This window comes from Coptis chinensis, chromosome 5 (assembly GCF_015680905.1).
Source record: "Coptis chinensis isolate HL-2020 chromosome 5, ASM1568090v1, whole genome shotgun sequence".
Taxonomy (NCBI): domain Eukaryota; kingdom Viridiplantae; phylum Streptophyta; class Magnoliopsida; order Ranunculales; family Ranunculaceae; genus Coptis; species Coptis chinensis.
In genome coordinates, this window is record NC_141460.1 from 95,370,172 (window position 1) to 95,396,281 (window position 26,110).

Consider the following 26,110-nt stretch of genomic DNA (forward strand, 5'->3'; position numbering starts at 1 on the left):
AACATTAATGACGAGATTTATTATCGTTTCTCGCATGCCCCCGTAAATTCATAGTAGGTGCAAATTCTCCCAATTTGTGACCTACCATACGATCTGTTATATAAATGGGCAAGTGTTTCTATTTTGACTTGTTCCCCGCCGTGATCGAATGAAAATAGATAAGAGGCTCATGGGATTGACGTGAGGGGGTAGAAATGACTATATTTCTGGCCATATTGTTTCCATATAATATCCATGAGAGGTGGCTGTACTAGTAGTTTTGAGGACCTTCCAAAAATTATCTTTGAAAAAAAAATCAATTGTCCTTGTATGACTTAAAGAGCAAGACAAGCAGATTGCATCCGTACCTAAAAAGATATCTGTGGGTTGGCGTTTCCTTTCGCAACATAATAGTCTTGTTAGGTGGAAATGAAGGGCAGCCACTTGGTGATTGTTTTTTTAAGGTTCACCATTACAATTTACTAGTCACTTTGAAGTTGTTTATTAAAGCATTTTTAGGAGAAAAACCAAGAAAACACTAAAATTTTGAACCAAACCAAACCCCAAACCAAAAAAACACAAACCAACTCCAGGAGAAACATCAAATATTCCACATTAAATGACGCAATTTTGGATAAACCGCACCATATAGCCTACACAGCTTTCTCAAAACCGCGCCACTAAAGCCCATCTTAAAAGCCCAAGTCCACGCAAAACTGCGTGGTGTATCACACATCAACTTTTTTATTTATTCTCTTTCCAAATCTCTCGCACCATAGAAGCCCACTGTCTAGCCCAAGCCCATGCGGTGTTCAAAAAACCGCATAGTTTTTTCAAAACTGCGAGAAAGATTTGATACAGCACCAAAGTTGAAATCAAATTTTTGCCGATGTGTCTCTCCTAAAGATGAAAAAACACCAAAATATTAGAAATTCGGTATTTCCCCAATTTTTTGAACACCGCAAAAGAGATTTGATACAACACCAAAGTTGGAACCAAATTTTGACCGATTTCACCAAAATTGGAACCAAATTTTGACCGATTTGGTGTTTGGTTTAGTGTTTTTTTAGTGTTTTCATCAACATGTGTCTCTCCTGAAAATGAAAAAATACCAAAGTATTAGAAATTTGGTGTTTAATGCTAAGATAGTATCTCACCTAAAAATGCTCTTAGATGACCATCTTCTAGTAGAAGGGTTTTGTTTTAGTAATCTCAATCTCATCAAAGAACTTGTCTTGGAAGAGCTTACCAGCGCTCAACGGTTTTCCTGCAATAGCAAATTGTACTAACCAAAGAATTCTTACACACTAATTCAGACACACAAACAGGAGACTGATGAGACAACAGCGTCCAACAGCCCATACTGTCTTCCAGAAGGTCTAGAACACATTGGCTGCAGCCCAATTTTCAACGAATCACTGCCAGCTAAAGTTTACGTTTATGGTAGACTGGCTTACAGAGATTGGAACTGTTATTAATGTGAGGCCATCAAAATATCCATCAATCATTCATTTACAGTTTTACACACTTGGTGCTCTACCTAAATGCCTAAAACTCCACCCAAGTCTCCTATCAGAATTCGAATCATCGACACTGTTAAAGATCACCCTAGCTAAAACTAAACCTTTCAGCTCGCCAAATCTTTACAAAATGATGCTTCACCTTACATCTCGTAATCTACAGTAACAAAATTTGATAAAATCAGAACTCACAAAATAAACTTCTCAGCATTTAATGATCAGCCAATGATGCCGCTTTGATTATTTCTTCAAGACAAAACTTCCTAAAACCTGAGCTCCACAATAAGACAACTGATGATATATCACAAAAAATTTAGACAGACCAAAGAAAAAAGACCATAGGAGGCCAAACCAGCTGTAAAATTTTGTTGTCATCATCCCCTGAAGGGTCGATACAAATCTACAGCTTACTCTTTTTTCGCTAAATATATCTACAGCTGGCTTGAGGTTTGCCAAGGGCAAAGATCTTCAATAACCCATGCCGCCAACTGCTGGAGCTTCTGTCTCTTTTTTTGGGAGTTCAACTACAACAGCTTCAGTAGTGGTCATCAAAGATGATACACTGCATACAATAGAACATTTCAGTTGCTGGAGTGGATACTGAAGAGAATGAAAGAGCATGAAGAAGAAATAACATGGGCATGGGAGGAATCAAAAAGAAAATGCTGCACAAATTATCTTATTTCGCTTTTTTAGCCTCAATTGTCCATAATTACCTGGCAGCATCAACCAACGCAGTTCTAATCACTTTCAGTGGGTCAATAATTCCAGCTTTCACCATGTCTACATATTCACCTGGTTATACAAATTAAGTAAAGATTAGAGAAACCTATATTAATTTAGCTTAATAACATTGTTGTAGCTGCATACCTTTAGCTGCATCATATCCAAGGTCATAGTCATCCTGCTCCAATAGCTTGCCAACAATCACAGCACCCTCAACTCCAGCATTAGCAGCAATTGTGTGAACTGGCATCTGAAGTTGAAAGAAGGCCCAAAGGCCAAAACAAAATATTAGATCAGTAAATTAGGTATCAAAAGGTCCAAAAAAAGGGGATGCAAATGTTGAATTGAACTCCACTTATAAGTAGCCACTTGTATACTTAAATAGTGTCAAAAGGAAAAATCATGCAGAACAATTTCAATGAGACTTCTATAGAGAATATCATGTTTGTCGAATGTTTGCAATAAATACGTGTTCTAATAAACCAGTTGGCAATGAAATATTAACCTTCAGAGCATTCTGAATAATCTGGACTCCAACTTTCTGGTCAAAATTTGCAGTTTGCAATTTGTCCAACTCCTTTGATGCATAAACAGGGCGACACCACCACCTGCAGAAGAAAAGCTCTTATAAATCACATTTTCAATCCCCTAACCAACCTAAAGAAAGAGTGACAATTTATCAAATATTGAATTTACCTGGTACAATTCCCTCTTCAACAGCCGCTCTGGTTGCATTTAGTGCATCAGTAACTCTATCCTTTTTCTCCCCGACTTCAGTTTCGCTAGCACCTCCAATCTGCAAGAAAACTCACGCCAAGCACTAATCAGCTTCTCATACCACATATAATATTTCTATAATATTTCAATAGGCAAATCAGATTGTAGTCATCTGGCTATTTTGGAAATTATTTGCAAAAAAATCGACACCCTTATCACCATTAAGAAAAGAGAAACAGTTCATTGAAAATTAGGACCAAACCTTTAAAACAGCAACACCACCAGAAAGCTTTGCAAGTCTCTCTTGCAACTTCTCCTTTTCATAATCAGAAGTGCTTGATTCGATAACAGACCTTAGCTGTTACAAGAATGAAACATGTTACTATTCCTTAACAATTCACACTATTCAATAGATTCAAGCAATCACTTGTCCCATAAATTGACTAAAGTTGTAAGATGTTTGATTAGAGTATTGGAACAGAAAGGTATCACACAAACCTGCTCACATCTTTCTTCAATTGCTTTCTTGTCACCAGCGCCATCAAGAACAATTGTGTCATCCTTAGAAATTGTGGCCTAAGAATTCATTTACAATTAACTCAATGAGGATTAATGTAAAGAAGGGAAAGACTAAGTTTCTGGATTAAGATCTTATTCCTAGCACACCTTTTGCAAGCACCAAGCATATTTTGGTCCACCTTCTCGAAGTTCCATACCAAGCTCTTCAGTGATCAGCTAGAACAGGGAAGTTGCATGGATAAGTTGATTAAGTAACATGACAGAATAAATTGCTCCTAAAGATATGCAGACCAAAACAGTTAACTTACCTCACCCCCTGTGAGAATAGCAAGATCCTGCATGTTTGCCTTCCTGTTTTCTCCAAATCCTGGAGCTTTGATGGCACATACCTGTAACATGCCCAGTTTACTCTTTCTATTAGATCATTACATACATCACATATCTAAATACCACTAACGAACCTTTATCATGTAGTGGAAATACCTTTAGTCCAATTCAAGCTTATTTAAAACTAAAGTTGCAAGCACCTCGCTTTCCAGGTCTTCCAAGAACTATCAATAAAGGCCTTTGAGTCTAACAAGAAGAAGTTTGTATAAAATGAGAAACAATTAAATCTGAAAATGCATGCAGACCATATGAATAGATTGAACAAATTAATCGTCAAATATTTTTTTTACCTTCACTGCTATTTCCAACACTTTCACCAAAGCACTTAAATTCGATATTTTCTTCTCGTGGATTAATATGAGAGGATTTTCCAGCTCCTGTAAACAGAAAAACACTGATTAAAGCTAAATTATAAGCATTAAAATAATCTACAGACCAATGCCCAAGGAGACTAGTAAGGGACCGGGGGTCAGCGGGATTGTAAAAAGATCCAAAAAAAAGTATAATTGTAGACTATACATAGGTATCCTGATAGGGTATTAAAATCACATCAAGCAAGGGATGTAGACTGTCATTACAAATGGACAAAACTTACGCATTTCTGAGTCTTCTGGTTGGTAATAAAATAAGGGGATATATATCCCCTATCTAATTTCATTCCCTCAACAACTTCCAACTCATTTTCAAGTGTCTTGCCGTCCTGCAAAAGTATCAACATTAAGAGTCAGGATCTCATATTGTTGGCAGTATAGTAAAGACCTAGTATGCTCAACAAACAAAGCAGATTGACCTGTCAAAAGTACAACGACAATTAAGAAGTTAAGAATTTAAGTTGTGTTACCCAATGGAATGAAAAAAAAAAAATACGGTTAGAAATTTTTGTTGTTTTCTTTTTTAATCCGGATTTTTTCAATCCGGGAGAGAAGAATCTAATTGTCCCAAAAAAAAGAAAACCTGAAGCCATCATATGGTCCCCACAAGGTAATATTCAGGAATCTTAGCTGGAAAATTTGTGCATCTTGACATTCTTACAAAAAAAGAGGAAAAACGGGTACCTAAGCAATTCGGTGAAAGCTGAAGTAATTACAGTATGTGAAAAATAGCTCACAAAAGCTGAGCACACACAAAATTAAGCAATGGAAGCTAAAGCAATTGCAGTATGCAAAAAAAAGCTCAGAAAAGCACACACAAAATTAAGAAAACAGGATAATTAACAATTGGATATAATTTGAGCAAAGAAGAATATAATTAGCAATTGGAATTGATTAGTGCAAACAGGACTAAGAAGTTTGAAACACTTACCGCAATGGTAATGACTCCCTCTTTGCCAACTTTCTCCATGGCTTTTGCTATTAGCTCACCAATCTCCCTCTCTCCATTTGAGGATATGGTACCAACCTTCACAAAAACCAATTTAAGTTTGCAAAACAATAACTTAAAAGTAAAGCAATTGCTACGCAATAAAATCTTGACAGATATATTTCTTCTTCCTTTTTGTGAACACTTTTAACAGTTTTCTCATTTAAGTAAAATAATATCTCAGATGCTACAGACCTTATATTAGAAGGAAGAGTATTAGAATAAAAAAAGTAAAAAACAAACAGACCTGAGCAATTTCCTCTGATGTGCTAATCATTGTTGCTCTACTCTTTAAGTGTGTCACAACAGCATCAACAGCCATCGTGATGCCACGTCGCAGGTCCATTGCATTCATTCCAGCAGCCACTGATTTGCACCCTTCGGAAAATATAGCTCGGGTGAGGATAGTGGCACATGTTGTACCTGCAAAGATAGACAACATCCACAAATTCTTGAGACAACAAAAAGCAAAAGTATTGTCTAAAAGTGAGTAGAAATACATTTAAATGATTACACAAAATCCTACCACAACACAATTCTCTCCTATATCATGAAAAAAAAATCAATAAAAGCTTACCATCGCCTGCTACGTCATTGGTTGCATTTGCAACCTGCTTCACAAGGCTAGCACCCATGTTTTTAACTTTATCCTCGAACTCAATACTCTTAGCAACAGTGACACCATCTTTTGTCACTTTTGGAGAACCAAAGCTTTGTTCCAACACAACATTACGACCCTTTCAAAAATACATACAGTATAACAACATTCATCAACAACTTTAATCATTCAGAATCAAAAGACACATTTCCCTTATCCATAATATTAAATTGCAATAAAAAAGACATGAATAATTGTTCACTCAAATAATACCTTGGGACCCATAGTCACTTTCACAGCATCAGCTAGCTCTTCAACTCCTCTAAGCATCAAACCACGAGCTTCGACTCCGAACTTAATATCTTTAGCCGCATAATTTCTGTTCCAACTCAACCTACTAGTAACAATCTGTAATCACAAAACATTCAGCAAAAACAAAAAAAAAAACATTCTTTCCACAAAAGAAAAAAAAACTAATCATCACTCACTTGTTGGCTACTCTTCCTAGCAATCCTGAATAACAAAAAACACACAAAACATTCAAATAAACAAAACAAGACCCAACAAACAAAATGATTTAAAACTTGTAGATATTTGTTACCTGGCTTTAGAAGCAAGGTTTAAGGCTGCTCTATACATGATTTAGTGAGAAAGGGGTGGTTGTAAAAAAGATGGTGAGAGAAAAAGTTGAAAGTGAATTAATAGGAAAGGACTAGAAATGAGTTTGGGATGAAAGGGAATTCTCTAGAAGAAGTGTTGTAGGGTTTAGGGCTTATAAAATGGTTACACCAAAGCACAGCGCCAAGGGTGTGACCGGGTTATGTGAAGTGGGTATGGAAACGGGTTGCCTGTTTGTCAAGTAATGGAACCGAGTTTGAATTACATTTTTGAGGCCCATTAAGAGTCCGAACTTGTTAACTTGTTATATAGTATCTTGCGCAGCTTATATAATATTTTGCACAGTTTATATAGTGTCATATATAAACATAAATTAAAATTTTAGTAAGTATAAATTAAAAAAATTGTTCACGACACTATATAAACTGTTCAAGACACAGAGTTTCGTAGTCCGTTTAAGAACCGGACTATATATATATATATCATTTTAATCAGTATAGAAAGCTGAAGGAGCAGATTTGGTGTTACATGTTTTGGTTATGGAGTAATAACTAACACCTGATTTCGAGCACAATTGGTGCCATAAACAGGAGTACAGAACATATGTCGTGGGCTTAAACCAGCCATTTTCTGGTCATTGTGATAATCATTATCTACTGAAGCCTGGGTTTAGATTCACTCATTCACACAGTAAGAAAGTAACTGAAAGAACTCCAGTTTATTAGAGTATCGGGGACTATCAAACTACATTAGATGAGCAAAGCTGCTGGGTGAAAAATTCTTAATTCCATGACTATCTCATTCCAATTTCCAATAGAGTCAATTATGTTGATGATGGTCTGGTACTCTGGTGAGATATTTTTACTTACATACATAGGAGGTTAAAAAGGAGAGAAAATGTAATTGAACATCAACCAGATTCTGACGCTTGCCAGCTGAAAGTACCCATACATAAGTCAGAGCTTAAACAATTATTATACGGATGATAAACTTTTAGTCTATGACATGGGTCAAGGTCATATAATTCCAAAGAAAACCTTCAAGAATTGAATAACAAATGGAGCAGTAATTAAGGATGTATTTTATTATGAAGTTACCCAAGTCAAAGTATTTTCCATGACTACGTGTGGCGGAGTCTTTTCTACCTGAGCATTTCATTCCATTACAAAATCACCAATTATGAATTATCACATTAAGTACTTCCGATAGGAGAATTCAAAGCAAATACAAGCTAAAAGCAAACCAACACTAGCTTTTGAAGTACAAAGACCAAACAGAACTATAACAAACTTCCAAACCTTGCACATGCCATGCTTCACGGACAGACGAGTAGTCCAGAAGTTCTGAATATGCACAAAGTCACAAACACCATCACTAGGTTAATCATTTTGATCATGATCTATTGAGAAATGGGTTCAAAGTCAAGCAGCACCCCTAAGAACCCGTGTTGGGTCTTGGGTGTTTCTGAAAACATTGTAAAAATTGGACACGACAAGTGTAGCGAGATATGTTAGTTTGGTACCAAAAAAAAAGTGCAGCGAGACAAGACATTCTTCCACTACATGAGTACATGACCACTTCATATCATTCCATCAGAAAAGGAACATAGTATATAGTATAACCAGAGTACAACCAATAAGACAAAACATAATCCAAAGCTAATTATATTCAAAGCTAAAAGCATGCCAACAATATTTTAAGCTAGAAAGTACAAATACCAAAAGAAACTATACCCAGCACTTACTCCTACGCATTCAACATTCCAATTTCCAACTCCCATGTTTTAACTTTTAACAAACAACTAAAGCATGCTTTTCCTAACAATTCCTACAATAAACTGTCAGCTCTTGCAGGCAGCCTCCTGAAGAAACTTAAAGCTGGTGAAGGTAAACTGCTCCTGAACTTGGGTGGCCTGAATGCATATAGAACCCAAAGGGCCACCACGACCTGAAATGGAACAGCATAAAACCCGACAGCGGCAATCAAGCAAAGCACCACAAATAAGAAGGTAGCTCGTGGGTCTCTCCAGCTCAGCAAAGCTTGGAACCTTTCACCTTGTGTCGCTAAATCTCCCACAACAGTTTGTATCCTCCCTGCAACACTTCTCAATCGATCATACCTCATCCGAACAATTTCAGCGCTGCGAGATGTTGGGAACGTGTCAAATTCCTCATCTAGCTCATCCGGATACACTGTCTCAGCATGTGAGAGTCGCATGTCCATATGGGGCGGATGACGGGGTCGAGACTTATACCTCCACACTCCCAAAAGTGAGAGATACAGCAATATACATGGGAGGATTAGCTCTGGACAGAAAATAAGCACAAGGAACAATGCCAGGAACAAGACTGAGTACACAGGTTTTTGCCAGCTACGGACTGATTCCAGTGATCTGCCAATATGGATAACACCAGAAAGCACAGATACAAGTCGAGTAAAATTTGCCTTGCTCCTCCTCATGCTCCACATATGTGAATCATGGTCAAGCATGTATTCAACCACTTCGTCCAAGTGGTGGCTCTGCTCGGCTCAGACGGGCAGCCACCACATTAGTTGCCTGATACCTCAGGCTCTCAACTTGAGAGACGGACAATGGCTGTGCATAGTGCATCTTTGGCAGCAGTGGTGACATGTACATATGAAGCACATTAGCCATATTCGCACAAGAAAATCGAATAGCCAAATGAAGCTCCCCCATTTTCTTAACACCAGAAGGGTGTAGCATCAGTAACGGGTATGCATGAGTGTAGACACGATCAGATTCCAAAGTCGAAAGTCGAATTCTCACTTTTCCTATTCGAGAGTCACGCCCTCCAGCCCCAACTGTAGTGTTTTTCTCTAAGTGACAATTGTCAAACACTCCAACTGTCACGACGGTGCAGGGATCAAACACCTCCCATGTATACTGCTCATTCCATTTCGGCACCAAACTGTCGATCACTGTACGAGTGCGAACCCATTTCTGACCATACTTTGCAATGCAGTATGCATCAGTTGTGCTTCCTTTTCCCTCCTTGATCTTCATTGGCATTAGTCCAGTTGCTCCCAGTACACCCATCTCAAGCACACCAACATGCGGTTTCCAGAGCTGTTTTGCAGTAGGCCTTCCATCACTACTGTACATCATGGACTCATCCAAAACATGGTAACCTCCATCAAGTGAGAGACGAAGATGAATCCTAGAACCAAACCTGTTAGACACTTTTGACTCATTGAAGTTATTGTTCATATCAAGACTAAACCACTTTGAGACCACAGGCTTGTTATCCAAACGTCGTTCTATTGCATTAACAGGTACATGTATCCGACCCAAAACCTCATCTCGACCAGGTGCCAAACGATCCTCGACAGATACCATCAGATAATCTTCGAAAGGCTCTGAAACGACAAACATCATGTCCTCATTCCAAAAGGGATTTGATAGGCCTCTATTTGCTGTGGCGGGAGCAACTCTAGTCCTTAACACCTGATTCCCCACTTGGGCTTTGGCCATAATCTCTGGAAATCGCATCAACCCTGCACCTTTCTCCCCAGGCACTAGGTCTTGAGCTTCGATAATTGAAACTCGAAGACACCACAGTTTTGGGGATAGATAAACCTTAGACTTAATCGAACAAAGACTATCCAAATGCACATTAGCCGCCTTTGAGTGCCATGCTTCTGCAAATGCCTCATCAGCTTGAGTACCAAACCAGATCGAAGCCATCACTTCTCCCCCTTTTGATTTATCCCCTCTCCTATCTTCCATTCTGTACCATTGTGGAGCTAACTGACTATCAGGTGGAACACGCTTCGGCACCTCGCTCAAATCATACCAAACTCGACCCAAGAAATCATCCTTATTATTTTCCTTCACAAATATTTCTACAACTGAAGACTGTATACAATCTTTGGAGAAGGCAAACACTTGATCCCACTCAGGACTACTAGAACCACTCTTTTTTGTGATTCCTCTATAGTTACCAAGCTTCACTTCTGCTGTTACTTCCCCCATTGTCGAAATATCACGAGCCTTAACAACTCTAACATAAAGATATTGTACTTGCTCAACTAGATCATACGTCGAACTAGTCTTATCCTTATTAAACGCACCGCCACCAAGATGAGGACTAGTTTCCTTAAGTGAAAATTCATTGAAACCATGAAAACCATTGCCGCCACCACCATGAGCAGAACCAGCATTAACAGGAGCATGAACCTGATTTGGGGATGGCCCAATACCTGAACCAGGTCCAGTAGTGATAACAACTGGTTTCATCTCGCCTTGGTTCGGCTCCATTGGTTTCCCAAGCTGTTGCAAAATCTGATTTTGCTGCTGTTGTTGATTCTTTTGGACCATGTGTTGTTTTTGTTGTTGATTCAAAGGAAACATAGTAGAAGATGTTGAATTCATACTCATTTGTTGTTTCTGTTGCTGTTGAAACATCTTCTTCTGTTTCTTTTGGTTCTGTTTATGTTCTTTAGTTACTTCTTCTTTAGTTGTGATATAAAGTTTCAAACTTACTTCACCACGAACATGAGAAAACAAGCTACGTTTATCAAGAGTAAACATTTGAGCCATTTCTTCACCTTCTTTAGCAATATTAGAACCAGAAATCCTAACTTTACCAAGAAAATTCCTACTACTGTTTCCAGACTTACGTTCATTGTGAACACTTACCTCAACAGTTCTATAAGGAAGGTCAGCAACATCAGAAACATGAAACACCAGCTTCTCATTCCACACTGGATTCAAGTCCTTGTACTTCACTTGAGTTCTTAAGGTCTGGTTCTCAAACTCAACTTCCACAAATGCTGATGATGACCCTTCACCATCTTTTGGCATCAAGTTATGTGCTCCAACTACTTCCACAACTAGCTTCTCTTTCTCCATTTTTCTCGACCAAACAACTTCGTTTCAAGCAAGACAAAAAAGAGTGGCAAAGAATAGAAAAACAGTGAAGTTAGAAGAAGAAAGTAAGTAAAAAAAAGGTCCGAAGAAAGAGATTATGGGGGTGTTTAAAGCTATTGGTATGCTTTTAAACACTTGAACTAGTAATGATGAAGGCAAAGAACAGATTTTTATGACTTTCTGAAGAAAGGAGTTACTCTAAAAACTTTAAGTAGTGTTTTAAAACCACAACTTAAAAGTGTTTTTCGGACAAGAAACAAAGGAGTAGAGTGACAAAAGAAAGAGAAAGAGATAAGAGCTGTAGAAGAAGAAGAAGAGACCAATGTTTGAAAAATGTATAGAATAGAGAGATGTTTGGGGAAGAGTGAAAGAAATGAGGCGTTGGATGTTTTTGTGTTGGAAGAAGATAATGGGGACAAAAAAGGGAGGCTCAAGAGAAGGCTAAAACTGGTACAAACTACAAAAAGTGAGAAGAGTGTGAAGAGAGAGTTTGAGTAACAAGGCAAATGGAGCAGTAGCGCGTGCTCAGAATCTGACAGAGAATCTGTTCATATTTTAATGCAATATTCGCTTTGTTCGAGGTTGTTTTTTTTATTTTTTCCTTGAGAAGCAAGAAGATTATTGTCTCTTTATTACAAGTAGTGATTTTTGCTGAAAAATATTTTATTTTTGTAACTCCTATTTCTTTTCTCTTTTTTCAAAGATTTGAGACTTGAGAAGAGTGAGATTTCTTGTGTGTGTGGTCTTGATAATTGGATTCTATTATGGTACTTGGTTTGGTAGACTGGTAGAGTGTACACTGAGCGTCTGAGCATGAGTTGTCATGGTTATGGAGAAGTGTGACATAAGATGTCTGCAATTCTGCATCAAAGAAGAATTTGTACGAATGCCTTCATGGTCCACTGTTGGGGGCCATTTGACTATATCTGGAAGGTCTGGTGGTCAAAGGATCTGAACCATTTAATAGTGGAATAATATAATATGTGAGGTGGATAATGAAAATGATATCACAGGTCACATGATATTGTGAACTATGAATCTATGATAGCAAAGGGGTACGAGTAACATCATATAGGACATTCATAAGATCTTGTAAAATTCAATGAATGCACACGGGAAGATAATGTATGATATTATGATCGAGGATTTTGATGTATGATTTAACGGGATCTAAATCCAAGTCATTTTTCTCATATAATTTGTTTGTGAAGCTTTTGATATCATCACCATGAGGCTTGAATTCAAAACTCCTATGATCACCAAATGTTAGTTAAGTGACCAAGTGGCTCGGACGGAGGAAATGTGGTCGGGTACCAAGTATGGGATATTTAAAGATGGGGGCTTTCCACACCAACAAAAGGAACATAAATTGGCTCTGCACACAGCACAAGGACAGCTTTGTGTATAATATTTCTAGTAATTCAATTGTGAAGCTATTTATTATGGCTTCACCAGACGAAAAAATGGGTCTACCACAGAATATATAATCAAGCCTGTGCTCAATGTTGTACTTTTGTTTGTTAAACTGTGGAGTGATTGAATGTGAGTGGGAGAGAATTCACCTTCTGCATTTAAGACCACATCTACAACTGGTTGGTGTCTCCTTATAATTATCAAAATTCATGTCCAACCGTTTAATCTGCTATTCCCTTGATTCATGCAATTCTGTTATTGAACCTTGTGTACGCTGGGCTCGTGGCGTGTATGGAAACAGGCTCTTGGAAACCAATTATGTTGGTAATAGATGAGAATATGAAACTTTGGTATATATATATATGATGATGGTACATAAACTTTGGTATATGTAATGTACGCAATAAAGGATACAGATCAGAGTAGCAGTTGTTCAGTTCTAGTGTTACAAACTTTTACAGTTACTCAAATGAGTTGAACCGTAATTCTTGAAATCGATATCTGAAGGGGTTGTGATCATCCACAGCAAAGTAGCACTTGTGTCCTAACCTTTCACTCGTTCCCCAACTCCCAACTGAACCATACAAATTTCATACGTACAAACGGTACAATACATCAATTTTATTTGGAGGTTCAAGGCTCCCAGTTTATCACGAGGAAGCCATGTGAGCAAATAGGCGTGGGTGCCTGCCTAGCATATAGATAAAGGGTTGGTTTGAGCACTTGGGGGTCGTCGTTCATGTCCCCAGTCTATAGATGGATCTAATAGTAATTTATTATAAAAATGGTTAGACCTCTCAATTTTTTTAACAAAAGCTCCACTACTGGACTCCCTGGTTCAATTACTGGGTTACATATACTCTTGCACCCCCAGACATTGAATCCTAGTTCCGTCCTTACTCCAGTCCACACTTCAAACCTAGTGTTGCGAGTTAACAATCAAGATTTAAAAAAAAGCAAACCTAGCTATCGAGTAATTTCGTAAGAGCTTAATGATCAAGTGAGTGGAGCGAATGTTATGGACCAGGGAGAGGATATGTAGCCAAAAATATTGTTTTGTTGGTTTTTGTATGATTGTCCTCAGTCTCTCTTTTATTCTTCTTCGCCCCAAACTCACCTTCCCTCTCCGTCCGCTCACTTCCCACTACTACCAGTTATAGTGGATGTCTATCTGGCCCGAAACCCAAAACCCGAACAAAATACCCGCACCAAACCCAAGCCGAAATATATAGGGTAGGGTTTAGTCACACTTTCTAAACCCGGCTTGACTCGAGCCCGACCCAATAATTTAGCTCTAAACCTATTAAAAGGGCTAAAAAATTTGAAACCGAATCCGGACCAAAATCGAACCCCAAATTCGGTTTCAATTGCATACTACTAATCTCACATAAAAAAATGAGTTAGATAAATATTTGGATTATGATCTCATTTATGTTTACAGTGACGAGTTATTTAATATATTGCATTATGAAAAAAAATTATGTTGGGATTTCCAATTTTTTAAGTAATTGCACATGATCATGTATCTATAGTTCATTATGAGTCAATCTATTTTTAAATCATATCAAATAATTATGTCCGAGTATAGGTGTTTATTAGAAGTTTTATTTTGTTTGAAGGATTGGTAGATAGCCGAATAATGAATAAAATGTAGATATATATTTCAAATAAATTTTTTTATTGTCTTCTTTTTCATTTATATCATGTTTTATCCTACCCGAAACCTGAATTCGAGCCCGATGGGTATCCGAAATATAGGATTAGGGTAGGATTTGATCACACTTCTCAACAAAATATCCGACTCCGAACCCGGCCCACTGAAAACCAGTCCGGATTTGGGTAATCCAATACCCGTTCAAAACCCAAAAAATGGGATTCGGGCCGAGTCGGGTATCCATTTGGACATACTAGTTAAAATACGAGCCGGACTCAACCCGACTGCTCGAATGTATCGTTTCCCAAGCCCTTGCCGGCCTTGCGTGCGTCGGAATGATCGAATTTCGACCAACATAATGAACGATATTTCAACCACCATGTCAACAGTTGGAAGTTTCGAAATTTCGTGGCATTTCCAAGCAAAATGACCAAAGTAACGGCTAAACCCCTTGAACAGTTAAACGGTTAAACCCCTTCTTTCTTCCTTATCCAAAAATTTCTCCTCTTCACACAGAGAAAAAACAGACACTTAAAAAAAAAAATGTCAAACATCTTCACCTACGCACCAATTCCCTTAAAATTCACCTACACACACCCTGCTCTCTTCTTCACAACATCACTCTCAAGGTTCAACAACAATGGTGTTGTTGTTTCTGCAGTTTCAACACCAGAAAATAAAAAAACAAGAAAAAAGAAACAGCCCAAAGAAACTGACCCTTCCTCTTCTTCATCTTCACCTTCAACTCAAGAGAAAGGACTGAGATTCACTTTTATGGAAGAGTTAATGCTTAAAGCTCGTAACCGTGATGTGACAGGTGTTTCTGATGTTATTTATGATATGGTTGCTGCTGGTTTAAGTCCTGGTCCAAGGTCTTTTCATGGTTTGATTGTTTCTCATACTCTTAATGGAGATACTGATGGCGCGGTAAGTAATTTGATTGGTTTTGGTTATTGGAATGTTGTAAAGACTGGTTTTTTGTTCAGGCTATAGACTTATTTCAGCTCAATTTTACTTTTAAATGGTTAATTTGAGCTTATTTTATGTAATTGAAAAACTTGGGGAATGGTCATTTTTGAAGCTGTGTTTGAAACAGTTACTTATTGTAGTCTTAGTAATGCATTTGGGAAAAGGGGAATGTGGTTCCTTAAATTGTGATTGTGCATTTGCTTATTGCACTAATGGGCATGCTGTCGTAATTGAGTTGATTTTGGCGATGATTGTATTTCCAATCATTTTGGTTGTGTTTGAACTTCAGAGTGCACTGATAATGGAGACTACTATCCACAATGCAGATGCAGTCACTCCGGAGGGAGTTGAGTGCAGGTCTTCGTCCTCTTCACGAAACATTTGTGGCATTGATTCGTTTGTATGGATGTAAAGGTCATGCTTCTAGAGGCTTGGAAATTTTGGCAGCTATGGAAAAGTTAGACTTTGATATACGTCAAGCTTGGCTTATTCTTGTTGGTACAGACCTCTTCTTTTTTACCATACATCTTTTATTGCATGGAAGTTCAGCTTTTTAAAAACTGATAGAATTTTGATTGGAGTTATTGAAACCAGAGGAGCTTGTCAGATACAATCATTTGGGATTTGCCAATGAGGTGTTTCTGAAGGGTTTAAAAGGTGGACTGAGAGCCACTGATGAGCTGTATGATCTTCTAATTGAGGAAGACTGCAAGGCTGGGGATCATTCTAATGCTTTAACGATCTCATATGAAATGGAAGCTGCCGGACGAATGGCAACTACATTTCATTTCAATTGTCTTCTCAGTGTGCAGGTTAGTAGATGTGTATGTTTTAGTTTATGTTTATTCTCTGTTTGCATAGTGATATATTGTAATTAGTTACCTTCCACCCTGATTTACGTTGCGGACATATGCTAGTGAGTAGTGACCTGCTAAACGGTTCTTTTGTTTTATTCATTTATGTAGGCCACTTGTGGAATACCAGAGATAGCTTTTGCGACTTTTGAGAATATGGAATATGGGGAAGGTTATAATTTTCTTCACGTGTCTTTTGAGCATATAGATATGCTGATGTGCAGTCCTTTATTTAGTTTGTAAACTCAATTGCGTTCCTAGAATATCCGTAGTAGAAATTAGGGAAGTGAAAATTTTGTGTTGAGTAGTTAAAGTATAGTAGTTAAATATTCTTTATTTTTGGTTGCCTTCATATATAAAAAAATATTTGCCCAAAAAAGAGAAGAAGAAAAAAACGAACACCCAAGACCCTATATATGCATTTCAAATGTGTACGTTCCTCTTAACTTTATAAGGTACTAATGGTTGCCTTGTGTGAACAGAATTTATGAAGCCTGATACCGAGACGTATAATTGGGTAATCCAAGCCTACACCAGGGCTGAATCATATGATAGGTAGTGTCTAATGCATTTGAATAATCTATGTTATGTTGTACACCTTATAATAAAGTTACACTGCTTCAGATGGACTTCAACTTTACTAAGAGTCTTCCGTTTTTCATTTTCCTTGTTTTATGGTTTTCTTGTTTTTCAATAGAGTTATCGGATGCAAGCAAATAATTGTGAGAGTTTGTGTTGACTCATTTTACTATTTTAATGCGCAGAGTGCAAGATGTAGCTGAATTACTTGGCATGATGGTTGAAGCTCACAAGCGTGTGCAACCTAATTTGAAGACATATGCGTAAGTTCAGTTCTTATCTACTTTTGACTGGGAGTTAGAGCAGGAATGTCATAGATATATCACACGAAGATGTCCATTTGACGTCAGCAGTCCTGATGCAACCTTAAGTATCTCAAAAGACCTGTTTATTTTCTTTATCATTCAATCTCTATGAAATATGTACACAGACCGTATGATTTTAGTCTTCAAAGAATAAGGAAAATTTTGCTTGTCAAATCTCTATAACATACCATGAGGAGAAGACAACTGAACTTTGGAGAGGAAAATTAAAAGTAGAGATACACGTTGGTATATGGCATTGAATTGTTCTCACATGTGCTTTTCATTTTTTAACTGTTGCCTCAATATCACATGGTTGTGATAATCTCATTTGTTCTTTCTTCAGGCTTTTAGTGGAGTGCTTTACAAAATATTGTGTTGTTAGAGAAGCAATACGTCATTTTCGTGCCCTCAAGAACTTCGAAGGCGGGACAAGATTTTTACACAATCATGGGAATTTTGGGGACCCACTTTCATTGTATCTTCGAGCTTTAAGTCGAGAAGGTATGTTACTTTACTTCTGAGAAACAACTTTTGCTTAGTTGAACACCCAACACCCCCACACCCCCTCCTTCCTTTTTAAAATATCTCCCAATAGATAAGATTAAAGGATAGAGATAATATTACTATCAGTGATCACATGTTAAAAAGTGCATGTGCTACTATTTTGGGCCAATTACCTTATGAACTTCTACCTCGCCTTGAAGAGATTGTGGTTTTTAAGCCCAAGGAATTCAGATTTCTGCTCCAGGAACCCAAACACAAGTACAGAATTTGGGTAAGAATCCCATATGAAAATTTCACATTATATTAGTTGGAGTCAGGTATTCAGATCCTTTTAAGGGTGATCGGTAGTTCATGGGATTGTCTATGGACTCAAAACATTTTGCCAGGATGCTTTTTTGTCCATGAGCTCATGACAGCACTATAATTTGTATGATAGTCTGAATTTACATGCGATCTTAAATTACTTAATTAACAAAGAAAGAGATAGGGACATGGAGGGAGAGAGGGGTAGAGGGGAAAAAGAGGAAGTGGTTTCTTGTAGGGACATGGAATCTGTTTGAGCCAATTAAATATCACCCAGTGCCAATCTTTTCAGCCAGTGGCCCCTTTCCAAAGGTGACTCGTCCTTTACAGCTACTTCACCCATGTACACTATTAGACAACCAATTAACCATCTTCATTTGAATATTGTAAGTGTTATTAAGATTAACACTCATTGTTTACAGCATGTATGATACTGAAATCTATTTACTGGCAATTATATAATTTGTTATGTTTCGTTAAGTTTGGATTCCTTTCCTCTCGCTTCCCCCCTGAATTAATATCCTTGAGCATTTTTCTGATCTTAATCAGGAAGAGTTGTTGAGTTGCTCGAAGCTTTAGAAACAATGGCTAAAGATAATCAGCCCATTCCACCGAGGGCCATGATTTTGAGCAGAAAATATCGGACCTTAGTGAGTTCGTGGATTGAACCCTTACAAGAAGAAGCTGAGCTTGGATATGAGATTGATTACATCGCGAGGTTTGCGTTATCATTATCCTCAAATGGATAGTTCTGCAGATTATGCACAATGCAGTGCTTCCTAGACTTGAAATAAATTCTGATACCTGCTCAATGCCCTAAGATCTCAACTTAATAACACCTTTGTAATGATTCCCTGCTTATTATTGTTTGTGTTGCCACACTCGTATGTGATAATTAATGTGGTTTGGTTTCAAGTCTGTTTCAAAGAAATCTTCTCACTCTCTGACTGAAAACAAAATTAATGCCACTGAATGAAATACAATTGCAAGGTGTTTATCCAGAACAATTATCTTTGTAGTTTGAGATGGCATCTCTTTCATGCAACATGACGGTTGTTTGCTCTATTTTTCAGTCTTATCAGCGGATTAATTTGAATGTAGCTATCTGCAGTTAGTTATAAAATACATGTACTAGTTGAATCTGCTCTCAGGTAAAAAGTTAATTTATTATTTATCAGGTACGTAGAGGAGGGGGGCCTTACTGGTGAGCGTAAGCGGTGGGTACCACGCAGAGGAAAAACACCTCTAGATCCTGATGCCATTGGATTTATTTATTCAAATCCAATGGAGACCTCTTTCAAGCAACGGTGTCTTGAAGATTGGAAGATGCACCATCGCAAGCTTCTAAAGACCCTTCAAAATGAAGGACCTACAGTCCTTGGAAATGCGTCAGAATATGATTATCTTAGAGTTGTGGAGCGACTGAAAAAGATTATAAAAGGTCCTGAACAAAATGTTTTGAAGCCTAAGGCTGCTAGTAAAATGATAGTGTCCGAGTTAAAAGAAGAGTTGGAAGCACAAGATTTTACCGACAGATGGAACTAGAAATGTTCTCTACCAGCGAAAGTGCAAAAAGCAAGGAGAATAAACCGTTCACGTGGTCGGCCTCTTTGGGTTCCTCCAGTGGAGGAGGAAGAAGAAGAGGTTGATAGTTCTTGTGAAATTTACATTAGTTCCTTTGTGTTTGTAAAATGCCTAGACTTGCTATGTGTTCTTTTTTGTTTTCATGTATATATACCAAGTACCAACTTTAGGGAAAAAAAAAATATAGTGGGCATAAATACTCATATTGCAGAAGTTGTTGGCTTCTAAACATTAAGGAGTGGGTTTTTATATTGTTTTGTTATTAATTATTGTTTCCTTACAACTGATAATTTAAAATTTTGTCTCTGATTCAGGTGGATGAAGAGCTGGATGAACTGATATCGCGGATAAAGCTGGAAGATGGTAATACAGAGTACTGGAAGCGGCGTTTTCTCGGAGAAGGCATAAACAGTGATCAACAAGAAGCTTCTGTTACGGAAGATCCAGACCTTCCTGATGAATTAGATGATGTCGATGCCGTGGAGGATGTTGCAAAAGACATTGACGATGATGAGGCTGAGGCTGATGAAGAGGAGGAAGTTGAGCAGACTGAAACACAAGTGGGAGACAGAGTAAAAGAAAAGGAAGTTGAAGCTGTTAAGCCTCTTCAGATGATTGGAGTTCAGCTACTGAAGGACTCTGAACAAACAGCTACCTCAAGTAGAAAATCGAGGAGGAGAGTCTCGCGCCGAACTTCAGTGGAGGTCTGAAATTGATTTGGCTATCTAATCAAATTTTTTATACATTTTGTTTTGCTAACTTTGAATTCTATAGTCTCATATGACGGTGAAATATAAAAAATGGAGGTGTATCACATACAATATTGTCGGATACGTGTCTGTGGATACGTATCCGACACGGATTATTTTTGAAATATGGCGTGTCCATGTTACATAGCCTTGAAGTGTTCTGCCATTAGAGAAACTCCTGTGTGACTATTAGAGTATTGTATTTAGGTTCTCAACATTCTCTATCATGTTTAAATCTTGGCCTTTGTCATGCAAACAAGAAGCTTCAGATCCTCGGAATTAGTATCTCGAGTTTCTTTAAAAATATCAAAGTTCAACTTGAGTTGATTCCCACATTAATGATTTGATTCATTCAACACATTCTCTCTTTTCATACTCAACAGTTGACTAATGTTTTTTTTATAAATAGCAATAACAGAATTTGGCGTGTGACTCTTTTTCTCTCTGCTATAAGCTACTCGAAGACCTAAGGTGGGATATACTTTTAACTATAAATGTGTCACTTGCATGCAGGATGATGCCGATGATGACTGGTTTCCTGAAGATATTCAAGAGGCGTTTAAGATGATGAGAGAAAGAAAAGTTTTTGATGAATCAGATATGTATACCATCGCAGATGTTTGGGGATGGACATGGGATAGAGAGATAAAGAAGAGAACACCCCAAAAGTGGTCACAAGAGTGGGAAGTTGAATTGGCAGTCAAAGTGTTGCTGAAGGCATGTTCTTAAACTCCACTATTTTCCTTCCCTTTTCTTACCACACCTATTCAACTAAATCTTATTTATGCCATTTGGTTTGTATTTTGACATCTTCTGGACTTCTGGTGTTATTGAACAAAATTACACACATCAACTGCAACTGAGTGATAGTATACTTGCTTGTTCGTCTCCTTGCGAATTTATTACTTGATATTCTCATACTACTTCATTTATGAAATTTCATACGTTGTACATGCTGATATCAGGAAATAATCAAAATATCAGATGTGAGTTGAGTTAGCTATAAATTTTCATGTGCATTGAACAACGATTAATATCTCTCAACTCAACTCATGTTACCCATGTCTGTCCTTAGACCCAGCTTTTCACGGAGAGTTTTGTCTTTCAGGTGATCGAGCTAGGTAGCAAACCAACTATAGGGGATTGTGCTATGATACTCCGTGCAGCTATAAAAGCTCCACTCCCCACAGCTTTCTTTGAAATTTTGCAGACTACCCACAGTCTTGGTTATGTCTTTGGGAGGTAATTTCAAGTTCTTCATATAGTGTTTCGGATGATTAATCTATTTCAAATTCTTCAACAAATATCCCTTCTTGATGCAGTCCTTTGTACGATGAAATGATCTTGTTATGTCTCGATCTTGGGGAACTCGATGCAGCCATTGCAATTGTTGCAGAAATGGAAACTGCCGGAATCCAAGTCCCAGACCAAACTCTGGACAGGGTCCTTTCTGCCAGACAGAGTGTTGATAGCCCTGTTGAGGGTGAGGAGGGGGAATCCTGATTAAATAAATGATTTTCATCTGCATGTTGGATAAGCTGAATGCCAATTCCACACCGGTTCCTCATGGAATGAGTGTGAAGCTATTCAGGGTTTTCCAGAAACATCAAAACAAGCGTGTTTCTAAACTTTGAGGCCTCTTCCAGTCCTTGCTCAATGGTGAGACCAGTCTTTAAATCCAAGCGCTGTTTGTTGCTAGGGGTTGTCAATCTTAATCCGACACAAAGAATGATTCTCTCGCTCTACAGAAACATGGTACATGGAGAATCTAGAACCACTGTGATTTTCTTGTTTTCCTGTTAAGTCTGTAGCTATGCTTTTAGCTTTTCTGAGAGGAATAGAGGATACGAAACATTGTTGTTCTACTTGTACCATGATTCTATAAAGTTTATGTACATGCGCCATTGATAAATGAAAAGAGAACGGACTCTCCTTTGGCTTCATGATTTCACTAGGTTTCAGTTTTTTAAAACATTTTTGCAGAGATCACTGTTAAGGTAAGGAGCCATCCAGCTTCAACAGAAGAATCGAGCAAGGTTCAATGCCATCAGATAACGTCTTCTATTGTATTGTGGACGATATTTGTTACCAGTTTATGATAACCACTTTGAATTGCTAATCCTCCCCCTTTCGATGACATTATAAAGCTTCATGTATGTAAGTAGAAGGACCAACACATAATTGAAGGACCACCGCACTTTTGTGCATACCGTTTTACAGGGTTACCATGTAGCAGTTTATTTGTTACCTAATTAGGTCATTATAGGTCATAATTGAAATTTGAGATATGAATCTGGCCCTCGGAAGGATCACATAATAACCAGGAAGGCTCCGATAAAGTTTGCACAACAGAATATAACTTAAAACCAGCTCACAACCTAAAGCATAAAGTTGGGCTTTAGAAGTAGAACAGCAGATTAATGTGAACTTCTACATTTGATGAGAGAGTGGAGTAACTGTCAAGGAAAACGAAAGAAACAGAAGAGGAGAGAATCTGTGAAAATAGTCGTTCTTCATCATCAGTATCTCAGCTTCAGTTTTTATATTACTTCAGTCGGTAACATGACCAGTTTCAGAAAAGCACTTCCCTGCCGGTGGAGTAGAAGCACTTCCTTGCCGGTGGTAGTAAAAGGAATCTGTCAGAATATGATCACAAGCAGGGAGACTTTTGTCTAGAAAATCCTTAAATGTGCTGGAATTTGATTTCCTGAATAAATTTCACAAACATAAACTGTTAAATTCTTCACTGTCAACAGAAAAAATATCAAAAAGCTATTTATAGCAAATTAAATGCCAGGTTGGAAATAAGAACAGGTGCGAGTGTACCAGGTCATCCAACACAATCCAATGAAGTTATTTGCCTTTCCGACGATGTTTCATGATAGCACAATCCGAGCAATACCACTTTCCCCTTGGTTGTTCTTTCAGACCAACACAGCCAAAGTGAAACCATTCTATTTTGCACTACGAGAGTTGAATCAGAAAGAAACCAATAAGAAAAAAACAAAGTGCATTATATTTCATCATTTGATAGGAAGAGACATACAGATGGATAGTCACATGCAACCATCTCCCCATAGCTAACTTGGTTACACAAACAGTATGTGGGTTCATTTGGATCGACTGGCAAGTCTAAATCCATCATTGGCGCATCCGATTGCGCTGCAGCAGTTGCTAAGCGTGTCCTACATACATAGTGTATTACAAAATGTAACTGAGAAAATCCAAAACACACACTCAACAGTATTTTATAACCTTAATTTGAATAGAAGCAGATTTTAATTATTGCATTGGAAATGTTAGAAACTTAATCATAAATTTTCCCTTTAATCTAAGAAAAATGCTTACTTCTTCACTCGGTCTACCACTTCCACTGCCATTCCCAGGCTTTCGTGATTACCATCAGAGTTGGCAATAGACACCCCAGCAGCAGCATTGGTATCCCTCTCTGTTACAATCCCCATTACCACAACAATAAACGGATACATAAACGTAATCATAGAATAACTTTCTACTCTTGTAAAAGCATCCAGCCAGTGACCATAGTTCATAAATGAGAAAACTACCTCGTCTAAGTTCTTCATCAAATTTCCTCAAGTACTGATCCAGCTGTTGAATATGTGCATCCACCTGTTACACGAACGTGTTACAAAATACAAATCATAACATAACAAAAACACTGAGTAACAATGTTACGTACCAAATCATAGGCTTGAACAGCCAATGCCACCTTTTCGTCTGCAATCCTAATGCAATGTTTCTGCTCATCCAGAGCCTCGTCAGAGAATCTAATAACAGAAGCATCAGGTGTAATGTTCCCAGTCTTAATGCCGCGTTCAATATCAACTATTTCATGTTCACATCTCTGTTCATTTTGCCTCTGGCTTTCTAGTCATACATAAACAATACACACTAATTAATATAAGCCTAGTCATCAAACTTGAAATTAAAATAAAATGTAAAGATCAATTTTATTACCAGATAAACTTTTGTCCATATCCCGCATAACCGCATATTTACGCTGTAGCATAGCTGGCAATGATTCTAAAGCTGAAATTCAACAAATAATAAATTAATTAATAATAAAAATAAGGGTTTATAAAAATTAGGGAAAAGGGCTTACTAGTTTGAAATTCTTCTAGGAAAGACATATTTTTTGCAATTTGATTCGAGTTCCCGCCAATTAATAACCTAACCAAACCCTAGGAGAGAGAATTTTTATATTGGATGAGTGAGATAGAGCAAATCGTTTTCTATATTCCGATTTTCCAAAATTCCGTTAACTATCGGTACATTTCACCTGACAAATTGACATTATTTCAGTAAATACCGCCAAAATAGTTGTCGATATTGTTGAAGACCCCTGATATCTCAAACACGTACGCTGTTTGCAACAGCGGGTTAAAATTAGGAGTGGAACTCTGGCGGGTTGGGTCAGGTTGAGGCTTAATCCGAACTCAACCCAAGTTTCAAATGTTTCAACCTGAGAGCCTGGGACCAAGTCCTAATCGGTTCTTAAATTTTCAGCTCAGACTCTAGCCCGACCAATTCGGATTGGGTCGGATTATATCGGGTTAGTCAAATTTCTTGGGTTTTTTTTTTTGAATTATGAGATAAAAAAACTCTAAAATTGAAATCTTATAATGAAATCAAAGAGATTTGATTGTTTGAAAAGGAAACTAATCTTGTTGATTGCATTATCTACTATCTATATACTAAAGCAGAGACCTATAATGGAGGAATTTCTCTCTCCTATGTGGCACTCTAATATGAGAGTTAGTTTTTTTTTCTCTCTTATGTGGTACTACTAGATTTTTGGACCCGTTCAACGAACGGGGACCGTTTTTATAAATTTTATTATTATGTATTAAAAATATTATTTTCAAAGTATATTGAACTCATACAAGAAATTTATTGATCAAAAAATATTATTTCCAAAGTATATTGAAACTCATACAGTAAATTTATTGACCATAGACTAAAAGACTGTTTTTTTTTATTCAATGGGAACGGAGTCCGTTAAATAAAATCAATTTTTGCATGAAGATATTAAAAAACATAAAATCAATTTTTGCATGAAGATACTAAAAGTGATATTAATTTATTTTTACTTTTACAATTTTTTTGAAATTTACCTCTTCATATTTTTTTGAAGTCTAATTTTTTGTATATTTTAAAAAAAAAAGTCTATTAAACAAATAGTTTTTTTTTTTTTTTTTTTTTTTAATTTTCAATATTTTCTTTTCTTTTCTTTGCAGTTTATTTTTGTGAAGCCCAACTTCTACTTATACAACTAACTAAAGCCCATAGTTCATTTAAAGGCCAAATTTGATAAAATGCCCTACCTTTTGGATTTTCCATGGGAAGTAACGTCACTAATGTCCAACTCAAATAAAGCCTATTGAATTTTCATTTTGAAGTAAGCCCACTTCAAACAAAGCCCATACTGCATACTTACAAAATTAGTTCAAGTAATATCTCAGCCCAAAGTCCTTTGATTTACAAACTTAGCCCATATTGCATACTTACAAAATTTAGGTATTTGTTTTCAACCCAAGGAAATGTCTCCAAATATCACAATGTAATTATAGAGTAAGATCTTGTCAAAATATGAAGTAATCTTGGTGAGTTTTAATGTCCATTGATTCACAATATGCATATTATGTTTATTCAAGAACCCTTATATGAAGTAATCATTTGAATTATAATGCCCGTTGATTCACAATATGCATTTATATTTATTCAATAACCTTACTCGCACCAAAACAAAGGCTCTAACGATAACTATATAAATAACAAAAAAACAAACACTATAATCATAGTTACCACTAAAATTTGTTAGCTAAGCCCTAAGTATAAAGTTTGTTATTGTTTGGAAAGAA

The 26,110-nt window shown here is 37.2% G+C and overlaps 2 protein-coding genes and 3 pseudogenes across 4 annotated transcripts; 1 reads left to right on the plus strand and 4 right to left on the minus strand.

The window, feature by feature from the left end:
• Positions 1–1,582: 1,582 nt before the first annotated feature.
• LOC147500432 (chaperonin CPN60-2, mitochondrial-like) lies at positions 1,583–6,625 on the minus strand (annotated as a pseudogene). The gene is made up of 18 exons (XR_015196351.1): positions 6,407–6,625; positions 6,294–6,318; positions 6,079–6,213; positions 5,785–5,944; positions 5,455–5,630; positions 5,151–5,246; positions 4,444–4,548; positions 4,139–4,225; positions 3,923–4,034; positions 3,770–3,850; positions 3,609–3,677; positions 3,441–3,518; positions 3,205–3,300; positions 2,922–3,021; positions 2,731–2,833; positions 2,370–2,475; positions 2,216–2,294; positions 1,583–2,061 (listed from the first exon to the last, which is right to left on the minus strand). The product of XR_015196351.1 is annotated as a chaperonin CPN60-2, mitochondrial-like (transcript).
• A 1,446-nt stretch (positions 6,626–8,071) lies between these two features.
• Positions 8,072–8,913, minus strand: LOC147500433 (multiple C2 domain and transmembrane region protein 10 pseudogene; annotated as a pseudogene).
• Positions 8,072–11,296, minus strand: LOC147500434 (multiple C2 domain and transmembrane region protein 10 pseudogene; annotated as a pseudogene). Its single transcript, XR_015196353.1, has one exon. The product of XR_015196353.1 is annotated as a multiple C2 domain and transmembrane region protein 10 pseudogene (transcript).
• Positions 11,297–14,860: 3,564 nt separating this feature from the next.
• On the plus strand, positions 14,861–22,171 carry LOC147500435 (uncharacterized). Its single transcript, XM_086562067.1, is given in 15 exon segments — positions 14,861–15,308; positions 15,677–15,848; positions 15,945–16,162; positions 16,316–16,376; positions 16,687–16,759; positions 16,969–17,046; positions 17,432–17,589; positions 18,445–18,613; positions 19,074–19,419; positions 19,421–19,459; positions 19,462–19,539; positions 19,794–20,183; positions 20,742–20,945; positions 21,337–21,470; positions 21,551–22,171. Coding segments are annotated over 15 exon segments (2,685 nt in total). The 5' UTR covers positions 14,861–14,924; the 3' UTR covers positions 21,732–22,171.
• Positions 22,172–22,514: 343 nt separating this feature from the next.
• LOC147500436 (PHD finger protein ING1-like) lies at positions 22,515–24,413 on the minus strand. The gene is made up of 8 exons (XM_086563644.1): positions 24,352–24,413; positions 24,207–24,278; positions 23,929–24,116; positions 23,795–23,858; positions 23,577–23,676; positions 23,275–23,476; positions 23,055–23,192; positions 22,515–22,935 (listed from the first exon to the last, which is right to left on the minus strand). Exons 1-7 carry the CDS (start codon positions 24,377–24,379, stop codon positions 23,082–23,084), a joined length of 765 nt encoding a protein of 254 aa, XP_086419770.1. The 5' UTR covers positions 24,380–24,413; the 3' UTR covers positions 22,515–22,935; positions 23,055–23,081.
• Between the last annotated feature and the right edge of the window lie 1,697 nt (positions 24,414–26,110).

What these genes read in the sequence shown, in the direction of transcription:
- LOC147500436 (XM_086563644.1), bottom strand. Translation starts at nt 24,379, where the DNA reads ATGTCTTTCCTAGAAGAATTTCAAACTA. An exon ending in CCTAGAAGAATTTCAAACTA is followed by an intron (nt 24,279 to 24,351) that starts GTAAGCCCTTTT and finishes GTTGAATTTCAG; the next exon opens with CTTTAGAATCATTGCCAGCT. An exon ending in TATGGACAAAAGTTTATCTG is followed by an intron (nt 24,117 to 24,206) that starts GTAATAAAATTG and finishes ATGTATGACTAG; the next exon opens with AAAGCCAGAGGCAAAATGAA.